General features: G+C 42.7%; 1 protein-coding gene across 1 annotated transcript; it reads right to left on the bottom strand.

Annotated features, from left to right (window-relative positions):
* Positions 1–4,073: 4,073 nt before the first annotated feature.
* trmt44 (tRNA methyltransferase 44 homolog) lies at positions 4,074–17,949 on the bottom strand. The gene is made up of 11 exons (XM_080519044.1): positions 17,477–17,949; positions 16,629–16,746; positions 15,667–15,886; positions 15,506–15,574; positions 15,101–15,208; positions 13,583–13,654; positions 12,080–12,186; positions 11,583–11,766; positions 10,594–10,930; positions 5,576–5,692; positions 4,074–4,411 (listed from the first exon to the last, which is right to left on the bottom strand). The coding sequence occupies exons 1-11, from the start codon at positions 17,835–17,837 to the stop codon at positions 4,188–4,190; spliced, it is 1,917 nt and encodes a 638-aa protein (XP_080375170.1). The 5' UTR covers positions 17,838–17,949; the 3' UTR covers positions 4,074–4,187.
* Between the last annotated feature and the right edge of the window lie 3,067 nt (positions 17,950–21,016).

A 21,016-nucleotide genomic window follows, 5' to 3' on the forward strand; every position in this document is an offset into this window, starting at 1 on the left:
AGACATATACAACGCATGGCTAAGATTCTCTCTCACTTACTGTTCGGGAGGCAGATGCAGGAGAAAAATGTGTATTTTCCATTCAGTGTCAGATCCACGCTTCAAGGAAACTGTTTTTTGTTTACATTGCTGGAATGATTCACATAGCTCGCCGCTGGAACCACGCCGGGATTAGGTTATGTGGAAACTATTTTGACTGGACAAACACTTGCAGGCCTAATTGTAGCCAAACTGGTCCTTTGAAACCAATTCTGTGCCGATTGTTGAACACCTCTGAACTAAAATGTGTCTGTTCTGTATTGTCAAGTTCAGATTTTCTGATTCATAGTTCAAGAACATTGTCACGTCCTACATTCAAACTTCATTTGATTAAAATGAGCCATCTTAGCATTTCTCTCTCTCTCTCTGTGATGCAGCTGTATTTTATTAACTCCTGTCATGAAAGTCTTATCGGAGTGTGTGTAATTTGACACCCGCCTCATTGTGTAGACAGCTGCGACTCTTCCTCAGTCTGAAAACCATTTAAATCTGTGGAAAAGTGACATCCGTTAATCTTCACACAGCTTTGAAAACTGGGCTTCTTTTGCTAAATAGTGACCACAATGTGTGGTTAACGTCTCAGTTTGTCAAGACAATCTGCGATTAATAAAGTATTCTATTCAATGTTTAGGGGAAACGAGAGAAATAATGTTTATACAAGAGCCTGGGTGCTATTGCTCCCGATGCAACATTGTTTGATTGTATAAGTGTTAAAAATGATCATAAGACAAGTCTGAACTGATCAGCTGGATCACTCCACAGCAACACAAGAACAATTGGAGCACCGTCACGGGTCTGTGATCACATGGAGGAGATGCTATTAGAGGTCAGGGTTCAAATGTACTTGAACTTCCGTGTTTCAGTGGAAGTTAAACTTGCCATGTTCATGTGTCTCTTCCCTTGCATCATCCTCGGACTTGTCAACAGACAATTTGCAGTTGTGAAGTCTGAAGGCTTGAGGTATGAATCTGTAGCGGAGACTGTTTGTTCTGCACCTCAGGCTGTCCAGAGGCCAGCAGAGAGAACTGTCCCTGGTGTGTGTGGTTTCTGAATATGTTTTTCTCTAACGACAGACAGAGTTTGGCACTAGTCATGTCCTTGATGGATGGAGGAGAAGTCCTGGTAATCTTCTCTGCCGTCCCTCAGCTCTCTCTGGAAGCCATTCCAGTCCGCTGCTGTTTAACCAAAAGTACTTATTGAAATATAAATGTCTAAATAGATTTTTTTTTTTTCCCTTGCGTTTGTCAGATGGGTGAGCAGTGAACCTCTTAGGAAGTGTTTATGTGAAGGCCACGCATGGATAGATGCTCTTTCCTCCTCCCGTCTCCAGCGCGGCCGACATAAACAGAGTGATGTTTTTTTTGTTTTTTCCTCTTGCAGCGGTCAGAAGGACCAAGGGTTAAAAGGTCACAGCAACGTCAACGAGAGGCGTGTGTGCGCAGCTCCGAGCCACGTCACACATCCTGGGCAGTTAAATGTAGGGCAGCAGGTCGATTGCATCTGAAGATTTCTGCCGACCCGTCACAGCGTGAGCATTTTCATAAATTGATTTCTTCCAGGAAGCGTAATGACATTGTCGGGGGAGGAGGAGAAGGAATTATTTAAACAGGTCATCTAAGCCCCCTGACATATTACCACAGCACCGTCTGTCAAGTTGTTCGCGACACGTTGAACCTGAAACACAATCTCTTTACAGAAAGACGTCATCGTTTTTAAGCCTTGACAATCATGCAGAAAGCCCCGCCAGCCATCCTTGGTGCTTTCCTTCCCTCCGTGTTGAACCGCTGGACAGTCTGAGTAAACATGTGTGCATTATCATCAATATTCAATGGCACAGTCACCGAGCTCCGGGGGGGATACGTAGGCATCAGGTCTGCTAATATGTAACTAACCTCAGGATGTCCCTTTGATCCACAATATGGATTTTATCGTCTGCGCTGCGAAAACAAGGCAAGAATGCAGCTGTTTTCCCCGATAACATGGATTCACAGCTGTTTCCATCTGCAGACTGGATGGAAATACATTCCTGTATAAGGTATTTTACCCAAATAGAAAACTCTGTCCTTAAATCTCACAATTATACAGAAAAAAACCTGATGATCAACTTACTTCGTCGAGGGTCTCAGCATGTTCTCCTACAAACCAAAAACATAGCGGGATTTGTGTAGAAACCAGTGTGTGCAGTCAGCTGGGATCGACTGCGTAAAGAAAATAGATGGAGTTTGATGTTGTAATGAATCTCATTTGCTCCTTAAAAAAAAGGCACATTAATTACAATTCAGCTTCCAAACAATGCAGTAATTTTTAAATAATAAACGCTAAGCGCCATAGTATAAATTTAATGCATTTATGTATATATTTATCATATTGTGCATATTTGAAAATACTACAAAAAGTAGATGGATCCAGTCACCTTCTGTATTGCACAAAATGTATTTTACAACTTCGAATAGAAAATAGTTTGGATTTCTTCATTATATGTTTCTCAAGACATTTATTCCACAGGTTTCTTAAAGGTTCCCTATTGTGCAAAATGTATTTTATAATGGCTTTCTATCAGGAATATGAGTCCCAGAAGTGAATAAAGTCCTTCATCTCCCTCACTTTTAGCGAATGTGCGCTCATATAGGCAATTTAGAGATTTTCTCTTCATGATGTCATGCAGGGAAATAACAACTCCCCCTGGTTGTGGATACACACCCTTCCACGGGGCCATGAAAACTTCTGAAGATTACTGATTTACTGAATAAAGTCAAAATAATATGACAAACCGTTAGCCCTAGCTAGCAGGAGCTAGCATTAGCGACATGGTAGTAACTATAACACACTGCCTATCCTGGAATGTCCTGCTGCAGCTGCAGAGTCTGAGCTTCTTCAAGACTTTCTCCTTCTGCTTCAAACTGGTCTGTTTGAAAAGCAACGTTTTAACGAGCCACAGTGACAAATCCACCTTAAAAACCATTAAAGGTACAGGAAAGCTGCGTCTTCTGCCTGAGAGTAGCGTGGACAGACGCAGAACCAGCCTGTTCTCAGCAGAACTCACTAGAGGGTTTTTTTTTTGACTGGATGAAATTCAGGACCAATGCTGGATTTGGGGAAATACAATGTTGTTGGTCCTCTGACACTGGCGTGAAATTGTTGAAAAATATGAGACCCTTTAAGTAAATTCGTTATCCGTTGGTTTTAAAAGAGTTCTCCGTGTACATCCTTCGGTTCTGCTGATCCTGGTTGAATGAAGACCTCAGAATTCAATGGCAGCATGTTTTAGACGTCTCACGACTCCAACACAAGCCGAGATGTGTCTGTTTAGAGCACAAAAGCTGCTTCGGTCTGAAAATTGACATTTACTCCAGTTGTAGTGTCTGTACACGCCGGCTTAGGGGAACACATTTTAACAGTTTGCTGTTGTGCTTCATTGAATCGGTGGTCTGAGTAATGACTGTCACACACACACACACACACACACACACACACACACACACACACACACACACACACACGCAGGAGGCTCGTCTGGTTCCCCGCTGCAGCCCCCTGGAGGGCCTCACTGTCTGTGACATTTGAGCCACGGGGTGATGCCACACCGCCAGAAAGAGACACAACAGTGCGCGCCCATCCAGAGGGGACGACACGCGGCTCACCCCTCAACTCCGGCCAACAAATAATTCATACCGCTAACATTTACTTTGTTCAAACGCTGTACGGCTTTTATCCGACGCCCTGTCTGCGAAGCTCAAAGTACATTTTCCAGGGGAACGAAAGGTCTAAATGCGGCGCCGAGGCAAATACTAGTAAATATGGTGAACGTTTGACATAGCACAGAATAAAGACAAAGAAAGCGTTTGAGATTAAATTTCATTTGATAAAACAGGTGTCAGTGATCTCCAGCGGCGAAACCTTACGCTCCACCAGGAAGCCTCACATTTTGGCACAGAGGACGGAGGACACTGTGAGACGCCCACGCCTCCATTTCCAGAAATAATGCAAGATTGCGTCACACGAATTGGGCATAACCTTTTTCCTCATTTCTTTTTTTATTTAAAAACTGCTGGGCTGAACACAGTTGAACCTTCAAATTAGAAAAGAAATCACTGAATATAAAAAAAAAAAAAATAGATGAAATAACTGGAGGAATGAGCCGATCAAAATTAATTCCTTATCTTCTTCAGGGGTCTGGTCGAGGGCCGCATTTCGTCCAGTCCATGGGCGAAGGCACAGCTTTCAGCCTGCAGGGGGCAGCCCTGAGGGTGGTTTGCGTGAAACCAGCACAGGCGGGTTTTCAGGGCGCCGGGGGCGGCGGGCTTCCTCTTGGTGTCGACCCGGGTCGACCTCTTCTCCCGCCAGTCTCGTATGTAGACTCTTCCTCCTTCCACTGAGAGCCACAGAAACAAAAACCTCCAATTAAATAAAACCTCTCCGGGGAGCAGCAGAGATGTGGAGTTATGCGTCGTGTTCGCTACTTCTGAGATGTGGTTTAAAAAAAAAAAAAAAAATTTCACAATTAGCTTGGTGGGTTCGTGGGCCAGACTGGAGCCTCTTGCGGCCTCTTTTTGGCCCACGGGCGTCATGTTTGACACCCACGCACTAAATGTCCAATTCCCAATTTGTACAAGCCAGTATAAAGGCTTGTTCTCATAGAAATGAGAAGTGGTGTTCATACTCTGTGTGGATCAGAGCCCAAATAAATAAAACAAGCCCGCGAGTCACAGAGATTTGTAATCATAATGGTGATGTTAATAATATCAAACCTAAAAATATCAACAGATGATGTGCTGGATTTCTTTCAAATAAAATAACACAAACACATACACACGCAAAAACACAAGCAAATATCAAACCGGTCAATCACGCAGCAGTAAAAATATCTTAACGACGTCAAAAGTTAACAGCTTTTTAACAAAGTCAAACCAAAGAAAATGTCCAGTGACGACAAAGACGTGTTGTTGATGCCAGAGGTCAGAGGTCAGAGGAGAATGGACAGACTGGTTTGAGAGGAAACAGGAGCTCAAGTATCCACTCTGTGTCTCTGAACACAACGTACTTAAAACATTGAAGACAGAGTTCAAGCTAAGGCCAGGAAACTACAGACACAACAGAAGATTAGAAATGTAGTCTGATGAGTGTCACTTTCTGTTGAGAGGGGATGAAACAGGATTTCCAGCCTGAAGATATTGAATCCATACCAACAAGTATCACCACAGTTTTGAAGGAAAAAGGAGATTTGATCATATTTCAGTTTATTCAGGCTCACTGGTGTTGTGTCATTATAAGGTAATTCACTTTTTCATCATGTTTCGATGATTGTTTGATTTCTTATTTCAATAATAAAGCACTTTGAATCTGTTGTTACTTGTTCCTGTCCATCATTTCTAATAGACAAGGTTGAATTGAATTAGATAGAAATTATAATTTATTACATTATAGAACTTGTAAAATCTTCCGTATATACAGCGGCTCTAATTCAGCTCATCGCAGAGTGACTACTCTCACTTTACACGCCATTTCATCTAAATTCTAACGTGTGTCGCCAAAGTACCTCTGAAGACTTGATGGTTGTTCTTCAGAAGCGTCTGAAGGCCTCCGCACTCTTTCTTCAGCAGCGGCAGGGTTTCCTGTTCCAACAGCCCGACAGCCTCGCTCACAGAAAGGCTTCCTGAGGAGGAGGAGAGAAGATGAAAGTCAGGGAGGAAAAAAAAAAACCAAAAAAAAGGGAGCAGGAGGGGATCTATCGACGTTCCTGTCATTGATGTATCAACACGCAGCTTTAGGCACGCACAGAAATCTTTTTTTTCCCCCTCCATGGCGTTGTGCAATCGACCGCTCAATGCAACACGTATATCTGGATTATTTGACTTGAATAGTGGAGGACGAGCGCAGCAACCACTGTCTTTCTGTGAAATGGACTGATCTGAAGCGGCTCCAACAACCTGTCACAGCAGCCGACGTTCATCTTACCGCTGCTTCTCCCGGCGGCTGGCGGAGCGCGAGAGCCCCCCCCCCCCACACACCCACACACCCTCCCCCTCCCGGTGCGACTGATATTTCACATACCAGAGAGAAGAAGAAAAAAAAGAGGGGTAATTGAAAAATAGCTAGAAAGGAGTCAGCTGGAATGCAAGTGGATAGAATGGCGCTCACGGCGCTCCACCGTTGGGGCGACTCTTCCTGAGGTTTCCAGTATTTTTGGCTTTGCCCTTTCTACCCCCAGAGGAGAATTCAATTAGGGTTGACCTTTGGTTCACACAAATGACAACCCCCCTCCCCTCCTCCTCCTCCTCCTCCTCCTCCTTTTTGCGCTGACATATTGGAGAGGGCCACGCAACAGGATTCCTAATACTGATTTGTGGCAATACTTGACCGACATTTGAACTCATCACACTGGATAGTTTCAAAATAAAACACGGCGTCTCAGAACTCTCGTCAAAACCCCTAACAATGTGTTTGTCTGCCACTATAATACAAGAAAGCCTATTGTCTACACGATTACACCCTAAATTTAGTTGGTCAAATTGGTGATTAAATCCCAGGAAGATGCAACGCGCTCCATGTGTGAAACTGCCGTCCAGCAGCTGAGATGTCCAGGGAACTCCAAGGCCTTAATATAATATCAATACACCATTCAGAGCTGCCCTTTGCTGCCCGCGATGTTAATGGGGATTAATGGGAGAAGGACAGTATTGACGGAGCGGATTCAGCTCGGACGAAGAGCAAACAATTATTAATGGCTTGGCTGGATGTACAGTCGGACTTGTTTAAGGGTGAAAGTCCACCGTGAGATTTTTTTTTTTTTTTTTTTTTTAAAGGACTGCAAAGAGCTATGAAATCTGTGAGTGGAGGAATTTTACCTGCTGACGAGGAGCTCAACTTTAACGCAACTGTATAAAAATGTATTTGACACTCAAAAACACAGATGTCTCTATTCTAATCTAAGAAATAAAAGTTAAAAGAAGAAAAAAAAGATTCCTGAAAAATCTACTCAAGTAGAGTAACAAAGTCAAAATAGTTATTCGCCACCTGTGCGATCCTTCAGCAGATGGTCTTCTTACTCAGTGACGACTTGCTTTAGACTGCTGGAGAATTGAGTCCAAGTGAAAATCAAGTTTGACTCACATGGTTTTTTTTGTTTGTTTTTCATGTTCACCTGAAAAGCTGTCATGTCTTTTAAAAGAGGCGTTTGCCAGCGAGCGGCTGTGAAGAATGTCAGGGACGCGCCGTCGTCACACTGAACACAAACCGCCGGCTGCCTTGCCTCGTTTGCCTTCAAAAACAGATTCATGATTTCTCGATAATCAAACCCGTCCATTTCACGGCTCCACCGCATCCGAACCAAAGGTCTCGGCGGGCCCCTCGTCAGTCCTTTCACTTTTCCCTCCGTCCAGCTGCACTCTCCTCCTCGCCCCACTCTGGTGCACTGCCGGGATCATCTTGCTGAATTAAACCTTCTTTGCTTGATTGCCAAAGTCGTTGACTCACTTGCCTTCACGCTATCCCGAGTTACACTTTACAACCCGGTGAGTCACTCGTCTCTCGAGGTCAAAATCAAGCGGAGGAACTGTAAGAGCTGTACGACTGATGACTGATGAGATTTAATGACGCTGATGTTTGCCGTCAGGCTTTACGAAATGACCTGCTTGCCATTCTTTAAAAGGACAGATTTGGTCAATAAAATGTCAGGAAATTGTTGAAAATGCCATTTTACAACCTCATTTTTCAGTTGTTTTAAAGTGCTTACCGATTTTCTGAAAACAAAAAAAAGAGACGCGAGATGTGCCCCTAATTAAAACGCTGCATCTCAGTGTGTCGTACTGCACCTCTAAATATCGAACGAGAGACGCATGTCGGATGTACATGACATGGAATAAAGACATGGAGTCTTTATTCCTCTGCACGGTTACATAACTTCATGTGCTCAGTCAGCAGCGTGGCGTAACCCCCCCCCCCCCCCCCCCCCCCCCGAGCTGCAGGAGCCGGCTTCACACGGCAACTGCTCGAAATGCACGTTTATTTTAGCTCCAATGCACAGGTGTCACGCCACACCACGCCAGAGATTTACTTATGTAATCAGAATATAGCAAATGTCTTCAATGGAGAAAAAAAATGGTTTATTCTGTAATATGGACTGCAGAATTCAAACTTAAGTTGATAATTGGGACTTTTTTTGTGGTGGTAATGTTGGTGAAATCGACTTAAAATGAAAGATTTGATGCACTGAGACACAAGTTAAGAAACCTACAACTTGTTTGAAACCACAAATGTGACATTTCAAGCCTTCAATGCTGTGGACGATGTCGCTACAAGACAAATGGTGTCAAATTGTTTATCACCATTTTTCAAATTTTAACCCAATTTTTGAGCCCATCTATCCTCTATAAGGCTTAACCTTGTTCAGGAACATTATCAGAAATGTATTTATATTACTCCTATTAGTTTAACAAATTCCAATAATCTCTCACAAGCAGTGAGAATTAGTTTTGTAACTATAACATACGTTAATGTTAGTTTGAAAGAAACGGGGAACGGGGTTCAACGGAACCACATTCCCTTGTTTTTGTCAGTTTTAAAGCCGAATGTATTTAACTTTTTTAACAGGTAGAGGAAAAGAAACAACCAAATCTGATTTTTCGACAAAAGCCAGGAAGCAAAATCCAGTCAGAAGCCTGTTCAAGTTTCGCGTAAATGTCAAAAACAAGCAGAGGAACATTTGTAAAATGCCGCCAGTTTCTGAAGACAAATTGAGGAAAGGAGAAACTAAATCCAGGGGCTCGTTCGGTGACTCTCCTGGATGTGTTCAGCATCGGCAGGCTCACCCTGGATTTAGCCTTTGTTCTTACACAGCAGATAACTGGTAGGAATACCTCAATACAAATGCATACTCATGCATAAATCATAGATGGTGGTGCATTATTCATCCAGTCATCTCTATACAGAGTTACAGCCTGCCTTTATTCACTCCGCCTCATATTTTATACCTCTGATTTCGCCGCTGATAGAGATTTTTCCCTTTTAATGATCGTGTGTGTGTGTGTGTGTGTGTGTGTCGGCTGGGAGCAAAGGCACTGACAAAGGTGATGAGTGGGTGGAGTGTGTGTGTGTGTGTGTGTGTGTTTGAAAGAGTGTGTGCATGTGTGCGTATGTGTGTGTGCGACTGTGCACTGTGCAGAGCAGGAAGTGGCTGGTGGAGGGTGAGATGCAGAGTTCAAAGTGGTGTCGTGAGACCCTGCTGACTGATGGGGGTGGTGGGGTTGCGGGGTGGTGGGGTTGGGGGGGGGTGAGATGGGATCAGATGAGATGACATAAGCCAGTGACACGAGGCGCGAGCAGCCAGAGGAACATTTAAAAAGGCACCGAGATGAAGTGTGAGAGGCACATTCACGGGCACAACGCAAGAGGTTTTGGTTTAAAAGTAGATAAATGTGAATATATAAATCTCATGTTTAACGTGGCTTTCATACACAACAGTGTTGAGTCCCTGTAACATCATGCCATCACTTTTTTACGCAGCTATCGAATGTCGAGAACGTTTCATTTATGGCTGTACAAGGTACATGATCATGTACAAGATAACTTCATCTGGACTTCTTAGAACTTAAAACTTCCTTCCAGGATGAACACATGCTGGTTTTCCCCTCCAATAACAGATTCATGTTTTTTTTTTTCCCTTTGACACTAATTCTAGCAATATTTAATCTTTTTTTCATGTATTTTTAACACTTTCAACATTTTATGCATGTCCACTATTTCATCCACTTTAGATAAGGGTTAGATCACTTTTATTTGTCATCATTTTACCAGTTTTTCCTGTTTGATTAAGTACTTTTAGCTATTTCAACCATTTTTAGTAATCCAGGCTGTTTCGCCATTTTTACCAGTTTTTTAGCCAAGAGATGAGAGAATTGGTAAAAAAAAAACAACAATGTGGTATGCACATAAAATAAAAAATGCAAGCAAAATGCTTATTTCCATCGAATTTTCTGGAAGTTTCAGCTGCAGAAGCGCTGAAGAGCCATGTTAGTAGTTTTTATTTTGCTTGTCGTTTTTGTATTCGAGGTCCAACTTCCTTCTTCTAATATATCCACGATCTCTCCTCTCCAATCAATGCAGGCCTCACTACCGTCACAAACCTTTGATTTAACTCTTGATGCTGCACATAAGCCCGGGCATCAATCTCCCAATTCCTAATTGCTGTTAATTAGAAACACAAACTTTATTTTCTTTCGTCTTCTGTCACCTCCTCGTTGCGCCGCAGAATGTTTTAAGATTTCAGTGTCAAGACATTTGCAACTTTCCTCGACTTCACAGGTTTCTCTGCCCCTTATTTTTACATTTAAATTAAAGTACAGCTTCCTCGCCACGGCCGCCACAAAGTAATGACTTGAGGAATCCCCGATGTAAACATTGATAAAACCTGGATCGGCGCACCTCACAGACGATCCGTCCTATTTTGGATTTCATCCGAAGCTGTTCCGCCGCTTCGGCGGCGCCTCGCGTCCGGGGAGATTTGTGGTAATTATTTATTTCCTCTCGAGTGTTTTGCGGCCCGCCGCCGGATCTTACCTCCGCCGTTCCAGTCGTCGCAGGACGCTGCGCCGTCATCCGCGGTCATGCTCAGAAGAGCGCCGGCGACCCGCAGGACGACGCCGTCGACCAATTCTCGCGGGAGCGCGGCGCAGTTCCGGACCGCCTCGACCTTGTCTCGGGGCTGAAACCCGGCTCCCCAGGTGCTGTCGCCGCCCGCGTTCCCACGGCAACTGTCCTCATCACTTGTCACGTCCGACCTTTGAACTGTGACCCCGGGGCCAGGCTGGCGGCTGAGGATGTAATGAGCCCGTCGCCGCTCTGCCTCCGTCTCCTCAGACAGCCGGTAGTTTCTCGACTTCCCGACCAGACACACCTGCAGGTGGGAAGAGCTGAATGTCGGGAACGAGGACGGACCTCAACACACCTCACACACACACACAATGCAAACACGGCCCATCACAGAGCATCAAAACTAAACAAAAAGCTGTTTACCGTTTATTTTCTATAGAAGAGATGTCCTAAAAGCTTCAAATTAAATTATGTTTTCCACCATCAAAGGCTTGTTTTGATTAAGCGCCATCTGTGTGTTCGGGTCTCTTAAAAGCTCAGCCGAGGTTTCCCCCATTTTCACCGCGAGCTGCAAAACATGTCATTCAGGTTCTGCTTTCAGGCTTTAAAATCAACAAACACTTTTTACTGGACGGAGAGAAGATTCAGCGCGCGTTTTCTTTTGCGTTCGCTCCGTTTCCTCCCAACTAGAGAGCTTTAGTAAAATAATTCATGCTTTGTCTTCAGCCTTGACAAAAGAAGGAAAGTGTCTTTATAAGATGAATAATATGGGCTGAAGACATCTGCACTGCGTGCACAAAATACTACTCATTTTTACTGGGAAGATAAGGAGTGGGGGAGATCTTTGCTAATGCTTGTTTTGGAAGAGTAAAAAGATGGCGAACCGCAGCTGATGAACTGCATGAGTCACACGTGTTTACTATGAAGCTCCCGGTTGGTTTTTTTTATAAGCCTACCCTCTTAGTGGATGGGATTCTCAGGCAGTCTTCTTCGGTGTTGAAGCCACAGACTCGGCTGACCTCGGAGATGAAGTCGATGTATTCCTTATACTGGGACTTCTTACACTGGCGCCTCTGGTATTTTGCATAGAAGTCGAAGAAACAACAGGGGAGGACGAAGTACCGGCAGGAGGAAGACGACCTGCGACATGAAAATCACAGTCAATGTGAAGTGGGTGGAGGTGCTGCTTGGTGCAACGCTGGAGGCATTTTCCACCGTTTTCAAATGGAAACTTGTTCACCAAAGAGCCAGAAGGAGGAATATCTGAAAGACTGAGCGCCCTGGCTGAGGCTCAACGTCGCCATCAGGTGGGCGACCGAGAACAAAAGCACACATGCACATCTTCCCCCATCATCCCCCATTCCTCCCTCCCTGCCCAATAATGTTATTCCAAATTGGAGAGATCAGCTGCCACTTGAGCTGCTGAGCGTGATTGTGTCCCCTGATGACTTGCCTGGCTGCCATAACGGGGATCCACGGCGTGAGCTCGTCCGAGTGGTTCCCAATCAGCCAGTCCGTACCCGGGAATAAGAAGCTCTCGCCGGGAGTAATTGCCTTTTCCTGAAATAGCAAAGACCCAAAGAAAAAAAAAAAAAAAGCACAAGAGCTCCTGAGAGCAGGGACGACACACGCAGGCTTGATTTAATTCAGAATCACTTAATGGAAATTGTGGAAATGGAAAACCTTTTTTTTTTTTTTTTCCCCTTAACTTGAAACTTTTAATGCGACGCAGAGCAGACACTGCGGGGAGGTTTAGGGAAGCTCATGCAACTCCTCTGGTTGCTTTTGTGTGGATTCACCTTTCCATCTCGACGACACACACAATAACCGCATTTCTACTCGATAGGCTGATCTAAACATTTTCATCACGGCGATGATGCGATCTGAGAGTAACGAAGGTTGCGAGGTTCGCCGAGCTTGGCGGCGGCCCCGGGGGCCCTCAGATTGTTCCACCAGACCCGCTCCGCTGAAGTCAGTCAATAATGGATGACCTGAAATGGAAGCAGTCAGCAGCGTCTTGTCAAATGAGCGACGGCGGCCAGACGGGGGAAGGACATCAAAGTGCTCCGCGTTTTCGGGGTTTGTCTGGAAATCAGTGTTTGTTCACAGGAATCCGAGCGCGAGCTGATCGCCGGGATGAAATCGACCACGTGACCTGCTGGAAGACGCACGCAGAGCGATCATTAGACGGGAGTCTCTCAGGAGACCCCGCAGCACTGAATGTTTGATTATATTTGCGATAAATGGTGTCATCACGAGAACGCGCTTCTCCTCGGAGACGTTACGAGTTCAATCTGAGGCTGAATCTGCTTTTCTTTATCAAATACTTTTCTTAAGTATGTACATATTAATGTTTGTTTGGAAGTGTTTTGTATTACTGCACCTTGAGGATCAAATTTCCAGTTTCTCACATTACACAATGAAGACATTATTTACTATTTTTCATTTCTCATTTGTGTATTAATTTATTCTTTGACGGCTTTTAATGTGTTTTATGTTTTGTACTGTTGCACCTTGAAGACAGCACTTCCGTCCATCTTGTAATTGGCACAATGAATCATTCTATTTGTTCAGTAATTGATTAAATTATGCGTTGGCGTTGTTTGGATTATTGCATCTTGAAAATTTTACTTCCAGTATTGATCATGTAACTTGTGTTGAAGACATTGTGCTGCATTCTGTGAATCTGAAATAGTTCATGTATCCCGTGCAGGAAGAACTAAAACGGTTTCCATTAAAATGTGAAACTATTATCCACTTAATCGCAGCACAAAGCCATAATAGCAGTGAGGGGGCGACGGAAGCTGAAAAGACAGCTGCTGCTGCACATGAACGGTGTCTCCCCGCTTCCATCGGTTCAGGCGAAAAGATAATAACATACTGCATTGAGAAAAAAAAAAGAAAAAAAAACTGAAAATAGTTATGATCCCGCCTTCTTCCTTCTGCGCTCGCTCACCTCCAGCACAGTCTGGGGGCCGTACATGTCCCAGATCCTCCTCCTCCGGACGTCGATGCCTTTCCCGGGGTGCTGCAACACAAGACGGCGCGGCGATCAGCCAGTTCACACTCTGATTGCTCGTGGAAATTTCGATTCCGCCTGTCCCCGTGCGCGATTGGCGAACGCGATCGTCACGGTGCGGCGGATTGAAAGATATTCACAGACACGAAGCCGCCTCACCTGGACTCGCACCGCCTCCGCGGTATTGATTTTCCTGCCGGGGAGGATTTGGTTGATTGAAAGATCTCGGCTCTACGTAATCAATTCACACTTTCAGTCAATTCTCACACGACGGAGTGACGAGCTGGGATTAGACTGAAGGAGTGGATTATATTCAAAATTGTGACATTATTATTTCCCGCGCGGTTCATGTGGGTGACGCTTGTATTTATTGTACGGTCACTGTGTTTAACACCGACGCTCTGGTGACTCACGGTCGATAGAAGCACCTGTTGACCTTCATGCAGCCGGGAAGAAACGGGGTCAGCGGCTACTTCACCTGTCAGCCATGAAATGCGATGACGTTTTCGACAAACGTACCGATTCCTGTGTGGCTCCTATATATAATGCGATCCTATGAATAAGAAAACACTGACTAATAATAAAACTAGAGATAAACTGTCACAGAAAGAGAAAATGTGAATTTAGATAGTAAAATCCCTTTAGTGAAAACTACAAACAGGTGATGAATTCCATTTATCTGAATGTACATCAGAAATAACAAACGTGGGGGAAAAAAAACAATTATTTGTGTGGAATTGGGTAAATGACCTTGTTTTTGTCCATAAATAGTAGAACTTAACACTGTCATTATATCAGTTATCTCATATCACACTTTAATAAAAAAGTAAAATGGCATGTGATTAATTGTTTATACATTAGATTGAATATGTTTACGTGCATTTAAAATTTAAGTTCACAATGCGATGAAAGGAAAACAATGTTATTAATTTATGGAGAATAGGTGACATAAGAAGTTTGACTACTTCACACTTTTTGGACACGCATAAGCACCGGAGCCTTGTGGTGTCATTTTTGTTCCACTTTTGTTTTAAATCATGTTGTTTTGTCAAACGGAATCTCTTAAAAAGCTATCGCAAATTTATTTTTTTCATTTCACATGTTCAAATTCTTTTAAATACTTGGATGCAGAAGCTTCAGATACATTTTCTTGTCACTGAATAAACTGACAAAAGACACTGTGTTGATCTAAATGATTCTAATTAATGCCACCATTGAAAGATTCTGTATTGTACAAAAATCTCAAACATTTGATGACAGCATGATTGCTCAGAGGATATTCGGGTCTTTTACTTTAATAACCAAGGACGAAACCGGCTTGTTGAAATCCAATGTTATAAGATCCCGTTTGATGGATTTCCTGTGCAAAACAAGCACAGATTTGAGTCTGAGAGAAATAAAGTGCAGTTCCATGACACCTCGCGATGAGACCTTCCCCTCCAGCTGCTAACTCACCCCTTCGTTTGTCAGGATGTGAACCAGGAGGCCGTTTCCACAGCCCAGATCCACAAAGGACTGTCGGGCAGTCAGGCCGCTCTCCGCTCTCTCTCCGTCCCACAGCACCTGCAGACACGGGGACCAACACTCGTGTTGCTGTACGGCCCGCCAGCTCTCCGTCACTCTGGCGAAATCCAATTAACAGCTGCCGCGCGACACCTGCTGCCACTCACACCCTTTCACCTGCCTCTGGCGTGCGCTACGAGACGGTTCACGGGGGTCAAAGTCATCGCTTCGCACTCACATCGACTGACCCGACGTGTGACAGATAAATGTGATTTTCACCTGCGTGTATGCTGAACGGCGGCACAGGAGCATTTGTCAAGTCACACATCAGCCATTAAACAACGGAACCGGACCCACCAGGAGATACGTGGCGATTGCAACATCCTCATACACAAACTTCTCAGGATCCGTCACCTCTGGCCACACCTGAAAACAGACAAACAAACAAAAAAAAAAAAACAATTCAGAAAAATGAACAAACAGAAGAGCGAACACTCCTCAGAAGACATTTCCATCACCTTCACCATGGCCTTGTACTTGTCCTTCAGCTGCTGGTACACGAGGCTGTACTTCTCCACCGGTAGAAGAGACAAGGTGCTCTTGAACTCGCTGCTCTTGCACTCGGCGGCCCAGCGCCGCAGCTTGGGCAGCAGGTCGGACGACAGCCAGGGCAGTTTGGGGTAGGCGACGCCGTCGGAGAACCAGCCGTCCACTGCCAGCACATGGAGCTCCAGGGCCCTGGAGGAAAGATTACAAATACTGCCAGTAAGTACTATTTAAAAATAAATGGACAGGATGTAGAGTCTGATCAGGAATATTACTTCAAAAGGGATGAGATCCCTCATGTTTCGGGAAAAAGTGTTCTGTGACTGTGTTGCTTTGCAACCAACTGTAATTCTTCATCACTGTTTATACTTGTTTGTACAGAATGAACCCAGACTGTTCTGTTTTTACTCAATTTCTCACTTTTAGTTTTACCTTTCCACTGATTGCTCACATACACACACATAAAATAAATAAAAAAACAACTTAATGTGGTTTTACATAAAGAAATACAGTGAAATACTGTCGTCACAAAAAACCCGGGCAAAATGATCACAAGACGAAATGACTTAGTAGGTTCTGTAAAAAGACATGAAGTGTACTTTCATCACTTTTTCTTGCCGTTGCATGTAAATGTTGACTTTTTATTTCTACATTTATTTCTTTTATTGAGAATAACTGTGTATTACCATGATTATCTCATCCTGTATAATAAAATATGCGAGTTTAATGTAATATAACAGATCGTCCTGACCATTTGAAATTAGATTAACATGTATTTAATATTTAATGTGAATAAAATATTCATGCTTTTTTTCCAGCTCTTTCCACACTCAAATAAACTATTCCGAACAAATGTAAATTGTTAATTGAAAAATCACTCTGGAAGTTTTACTATTTGACATAAATTACTTGGAGTATCAAATATTGTGCTCACCATTCGTCACAGTCCTTGCTGTGGAGCTGAATCTGATAAATGTTGCTCTTCTTAAAAGACACTTTTCCTTCGTCATCCTCTTCAAATGGAAAAAAAGTCACCCGTTGTCCTGCAAAATCTACAGAAGGCAAGACAAATTTACTTCCATCCCATTGTTTTTAGCCTTAAAGAGGAAAGGTTAAAGGTCAGTGTTCATCTTGACTCCATGTCACGCAACACAACAAATCAAGACAGAAATCTCACACCTGAAATTCAATAACAAAATCAGCATACTAACATCCGAAAACTGTTGCAAGAATGAAAAGATTCAGAGAATCTCTCCTCTGGCTGCCTGTGTGGCAAAGGATCCACTTCAGAATCTTACTCCTTGTCTATAAAGCTTTGAATCTCAGGCCTGAATACATCTCAGATTTACTAGTAAAATATGAAACAACAAGATCTCAGGATGAGGTTTACTGGTTTAGAGACAGAAGTACATCAGACCATAAAACACTCTTATTTGCAAGTTCAAATAAACAATAGATTTGACTTATTTTGTTATCTCTATCCTAATTAAGCTTTTACTTCATTCATTTTCATTTCTTAGTCCCTATTTTTTTCATAATCTTAATACTGAGGAATAAGACTCTCAATTGCCTTGCGTTAATATATTTATTGTATTAGCATTGTGTCTGAATAGTGATCTAGAAATATATCAGCCTTGCTTTGCCTAAAACAAAGTGATGAAGAAAGGTATAAAAATAAGAAAAAACAACTAAGATAAATGTGATCAAAGAAGTAATATCTAATGTTTATTTGAAGGCCTGAGCAGATAAGTGTTTTAAGGCCTGATTTTAAAGAAGATGTACCTTTCAGTATAACTTCTTTGTGCAGGGTTGTTCCGTAACAGTTCACTTTGGGGATGAAGGTTCTGATGCTGGAGCTCCATGTGTTGTTGTTGTTGTGGTTTTGATGGGCGCGTGCAGGCGAATCACCACCACCGGAGAGGAAACACAGCACGTCCTCACAGAGCCGGTGGTTCCCCCGGTGGTCCCGCAGCAGTACCCGCAGCTCCTCTCGGCCCACGTCCCTGCTCTCCGTCTCTTTCGCACCGCAGAGGCGCTTGTTGACCACATGCGGTTTTTTAATCCAGACGTCCGTAGCAGACCAGAAACCTTCAGGGAGGGTCGCACATCCTCCAGGAAACTTTACATCCGCGAGCTTCGTCATTCCTCGACACGTGTTTATAGCCACCGAATGACACTAAAGTAAGCATTTGTATACCATACCGCCTGATAAAGGTTGTGTTAACGATTCAAAAGGAGCGTAAACGACAAATAAATGTCACCTCATGTTGTGTTTTGAGGAAATGTGCTGGTTGTCGCTGGATGATGACGTAAAATGCGTTACTGAACCTACGCGACAGAGGGCGCTGTTTACATTCCAACAAGTGTGCAACATAAGAGATGAACATAAAATGAAGGAATATAATTTATGTTTTAATACATGTTTGTGTCCTCCAGCAAGAGAAAAATATAATTATCCTAATTGCTACATGTGCTGCTGTTGTTGTTTGTTTATTTTACGTTTAAATGCCAAATGGGTAAGTGACAGTATCTGTGTTCAGTTTTGCAAAAGGTAAAACATATTTTACAAATGATTTAAAGGGAAAATAAACAAACTTTTCCATTTTTCTATTATCATGTGATGTTTATTTCATATCTGATTTTCAGAAAATTAAAATGAGTACTTTTAATGTAAGTACTATATGGAATTATTATGTAAAGTACAGTGTCTCTGAGTTCATATTAAAGAGGAATAATATTGTATCACTTATTTATAATACAGCTCTAAAAAGAAAATAATCTTTATTGATGCACTTCCACAGGTTTCTTTAATGAAAAATAATGGACATAATTAGTTAATTACAATTTGCAGTGGTCAAATTACAACAAATAGAAGAAGAAAAACAATATATTATATGCTGATGCAATAAAACATGTTATTGGTGTCTCAGAATATTTTAGTGAGCTTCCATTCCAATAAATGTCACATGATGAATGATTTGCCTTTAAATAACACAAACATTAGATTTTAAGTAAGTAAATACTCAACAAAATACAAAGCAAGAGTGAAATCTTGTTTATGATTAAAACAAAGATAATTAGTTTTCTTTTTCAGTTTGTGTCACATTAAATAAACATTGGGTTGGGCATGATGTTGGAGCTATATTTAGTAACACACATCTAAAGCAAAAACTGTTTAATCTGTGTGTGTGCATATTCTGGTTTCTTTCAAAAACATTAAATTAATGTTAATTTTAAACTAATGATGAAAGCAGGGATCTGCTCCAGTATAGAAGATGGGTAGATGAATGGAATAATGCTCTTTTAAAAAAAAACTTGTTTAAACATATTTTTTTACAGAATTTTACAGGAAAATATGTAAATCAAATGTAAATAACATATTTGCAGCTTCAAGTTGATGTTACTTGATTGGTACTTATAGTTAATGTTGCAGATCGAGAGGAGACATCCAGACTGCCAAAATTACAGCTTTATTTATTTATTTTATTTTCATATATGTTATCATCAAATATTGAAGTCATGTGTAACATCAGTGTTACAGAAGAGGCGCAGATGCATTACAAACTGTCAGGAGAAAACGTCACAGAGACACAATACACAGCAGTCAGACTGAGACAATCGAAAAGTCCAAGAGAATTTTTATAGTTTATTCTCGCAAAGAGAGACAAATGTGACAGTAAAACCTTAGCAGGAGCTTCAGTGGATCCACTGTTCATATGCTGAATTGTTTTGATAATGATCCACGTGCGTGTCTGCACTCCAGGCACTGAAGGTTAAAAAGTTGGTAACATAGGTCATCCTTGAAACACAGATTGAGAACTTCATTCTTTATGAGACAAAACATTCATTCCTTCTACTTCAGGGTCAAATGTGGCTGGAGCAGATCCCAACAGACGTAAGAGACGAGTAAAGAAATCCTAGAAAAGCTGAAAAAGTCCATCCCACATACGCCCACATTCACACCTGCCTAACCATAGAATGCGTGTTTGTGGACTTCGGTATGAGGAGAAGTCCCTGCTTGCACAGGGAAAACATGAAAACTGCACATAAAAAGATCTCCAACTAAATCCGTACTTATTTCAACCCTGAGAGGTGACCTGTACGCTTCTGTGCATCCGGCCCCAGCCTGTCCAGTCTTGTGTTTCTCCTCAGTCCGAGCAGGAAAACAGGGGCTTAAAATAGTACACACAACAGATACCGGAGTTCATGGTAACGACAAACTGGTCGCTGCGGTTTACTGTCATAAACACAGTGTTACTAAAGGTTTCCACGCTCGATGATGGCAAGAAATTGACAAGGTGATCACTGCCCAGCCCTGAGGCCTCGCTGCTTCACATCGTCTTATGAGTGTGAGTTTCGGGCTGCAAAATGTGAAGCCTATCAGGTTCCTCTCTGCCCATTTCTGAGTTAAGACGACATTCTCCCAGCAGTGATTCATACGCCACCTCCCCTCAAACTGTATCCAGGGCCGGCTCTCACAACACAGACGGCAGTTTCAAACGTTGTTAACTGACATTGATACTTTTTGTTTTTTAAGACATTCATCCTATACACTTCTTTTTTGAAATCCAGACACTCTGCTGCTCATCACATCCTTGAGATGACAGCTTAACCACCACGAATACCTGCCTGGTAGGTTTTGAATGACTTGCCGAGGTTGTGAGTTATCTTGAATGACTCATATCTGTTAAGGTCACCACTTGTAACGACGAACTCGAAGCTTAACCCTGCGCCGGGTGCCTCTTAAGTGATTCCAAAGTGCATAAAAGAGGCGAAAACAGATGTCCACCAGCCGCTCCTGTACAGGGACTCCTTTGAATGGCCTGAACTCTATTGTGGGTGTTTAGCAATTCAAGCATGTGAGCAGGGAGGAGCGGCGAGGACCAGAGATTCTCCGTCCAGGAAGTGCAAAGTTCACATGGGCGCTTCAATTTGCATTCAAACGAGCAGCGGCTTCTTACACTGAAACAATCCTGCCAAACCAGTTCGGCTCCGGCAGGTATGAGGCGAAGAAAAACCATTTTATCTCTCTTGCGTCATAGCTCATGGCAAGTTTCGAATGAGTCCATGCATAAGGATGTGTCAACATGAGGGAGGAGGATATTCAGAAGTTGTTCCAAAAAGCAACAAGCAAAAAGCAAAGATTTTATTTGTTGTCACGTGAAGTATAAGTGATGGAAATGTATGTATTTACACAAACACCAAACAACTTGTACTGAAAATTACAATAATGTCAACATAAAGCCAGTTTTAACAATATTTCTGCAGAAGAACACAATGAAATGTCCCAGAAAACTTCTATAGGTGTTGCATTGTGGTTGT

This window comes from Blennius ocellaris, assembly GCF_963422515.1.
Source record: "Blennius ocellaris genome assembly, chromosome: 23".
Taxonomy (NCBI): domain Eukaryota; kingdom Metazoa; phylum Chordata; class Actinopteri; order Blenniiformes; family Blenniidae; genus Blennius; species Blennius ocellaris.

Bases quoted from the DNA above. Each gene is read 5' to 3' on its own strand.
- trmt44 (XM_080519044.1), bottom strand. From the start codon at position 17,837: ATGACGAAGCTCGCGGATGTAAAGTTTCCTGGAGGATGTGCGACCCTC. The intron at 15,209-15,505 runs GTGGGTCCGGTT...CCGTGTCTGCAG, and splicing joins CAATCGCCACGTATCTCCTG to GTGCTGTGGGACGGAGAGAG. The intron at 11,767-12,079 runs GCAAGTCATCAG...TTCATGTCGCAG, and splicing joins ATCCCCGTTATGGCAGCCAG to GTCGTCTTCCTCCTGCCGGT.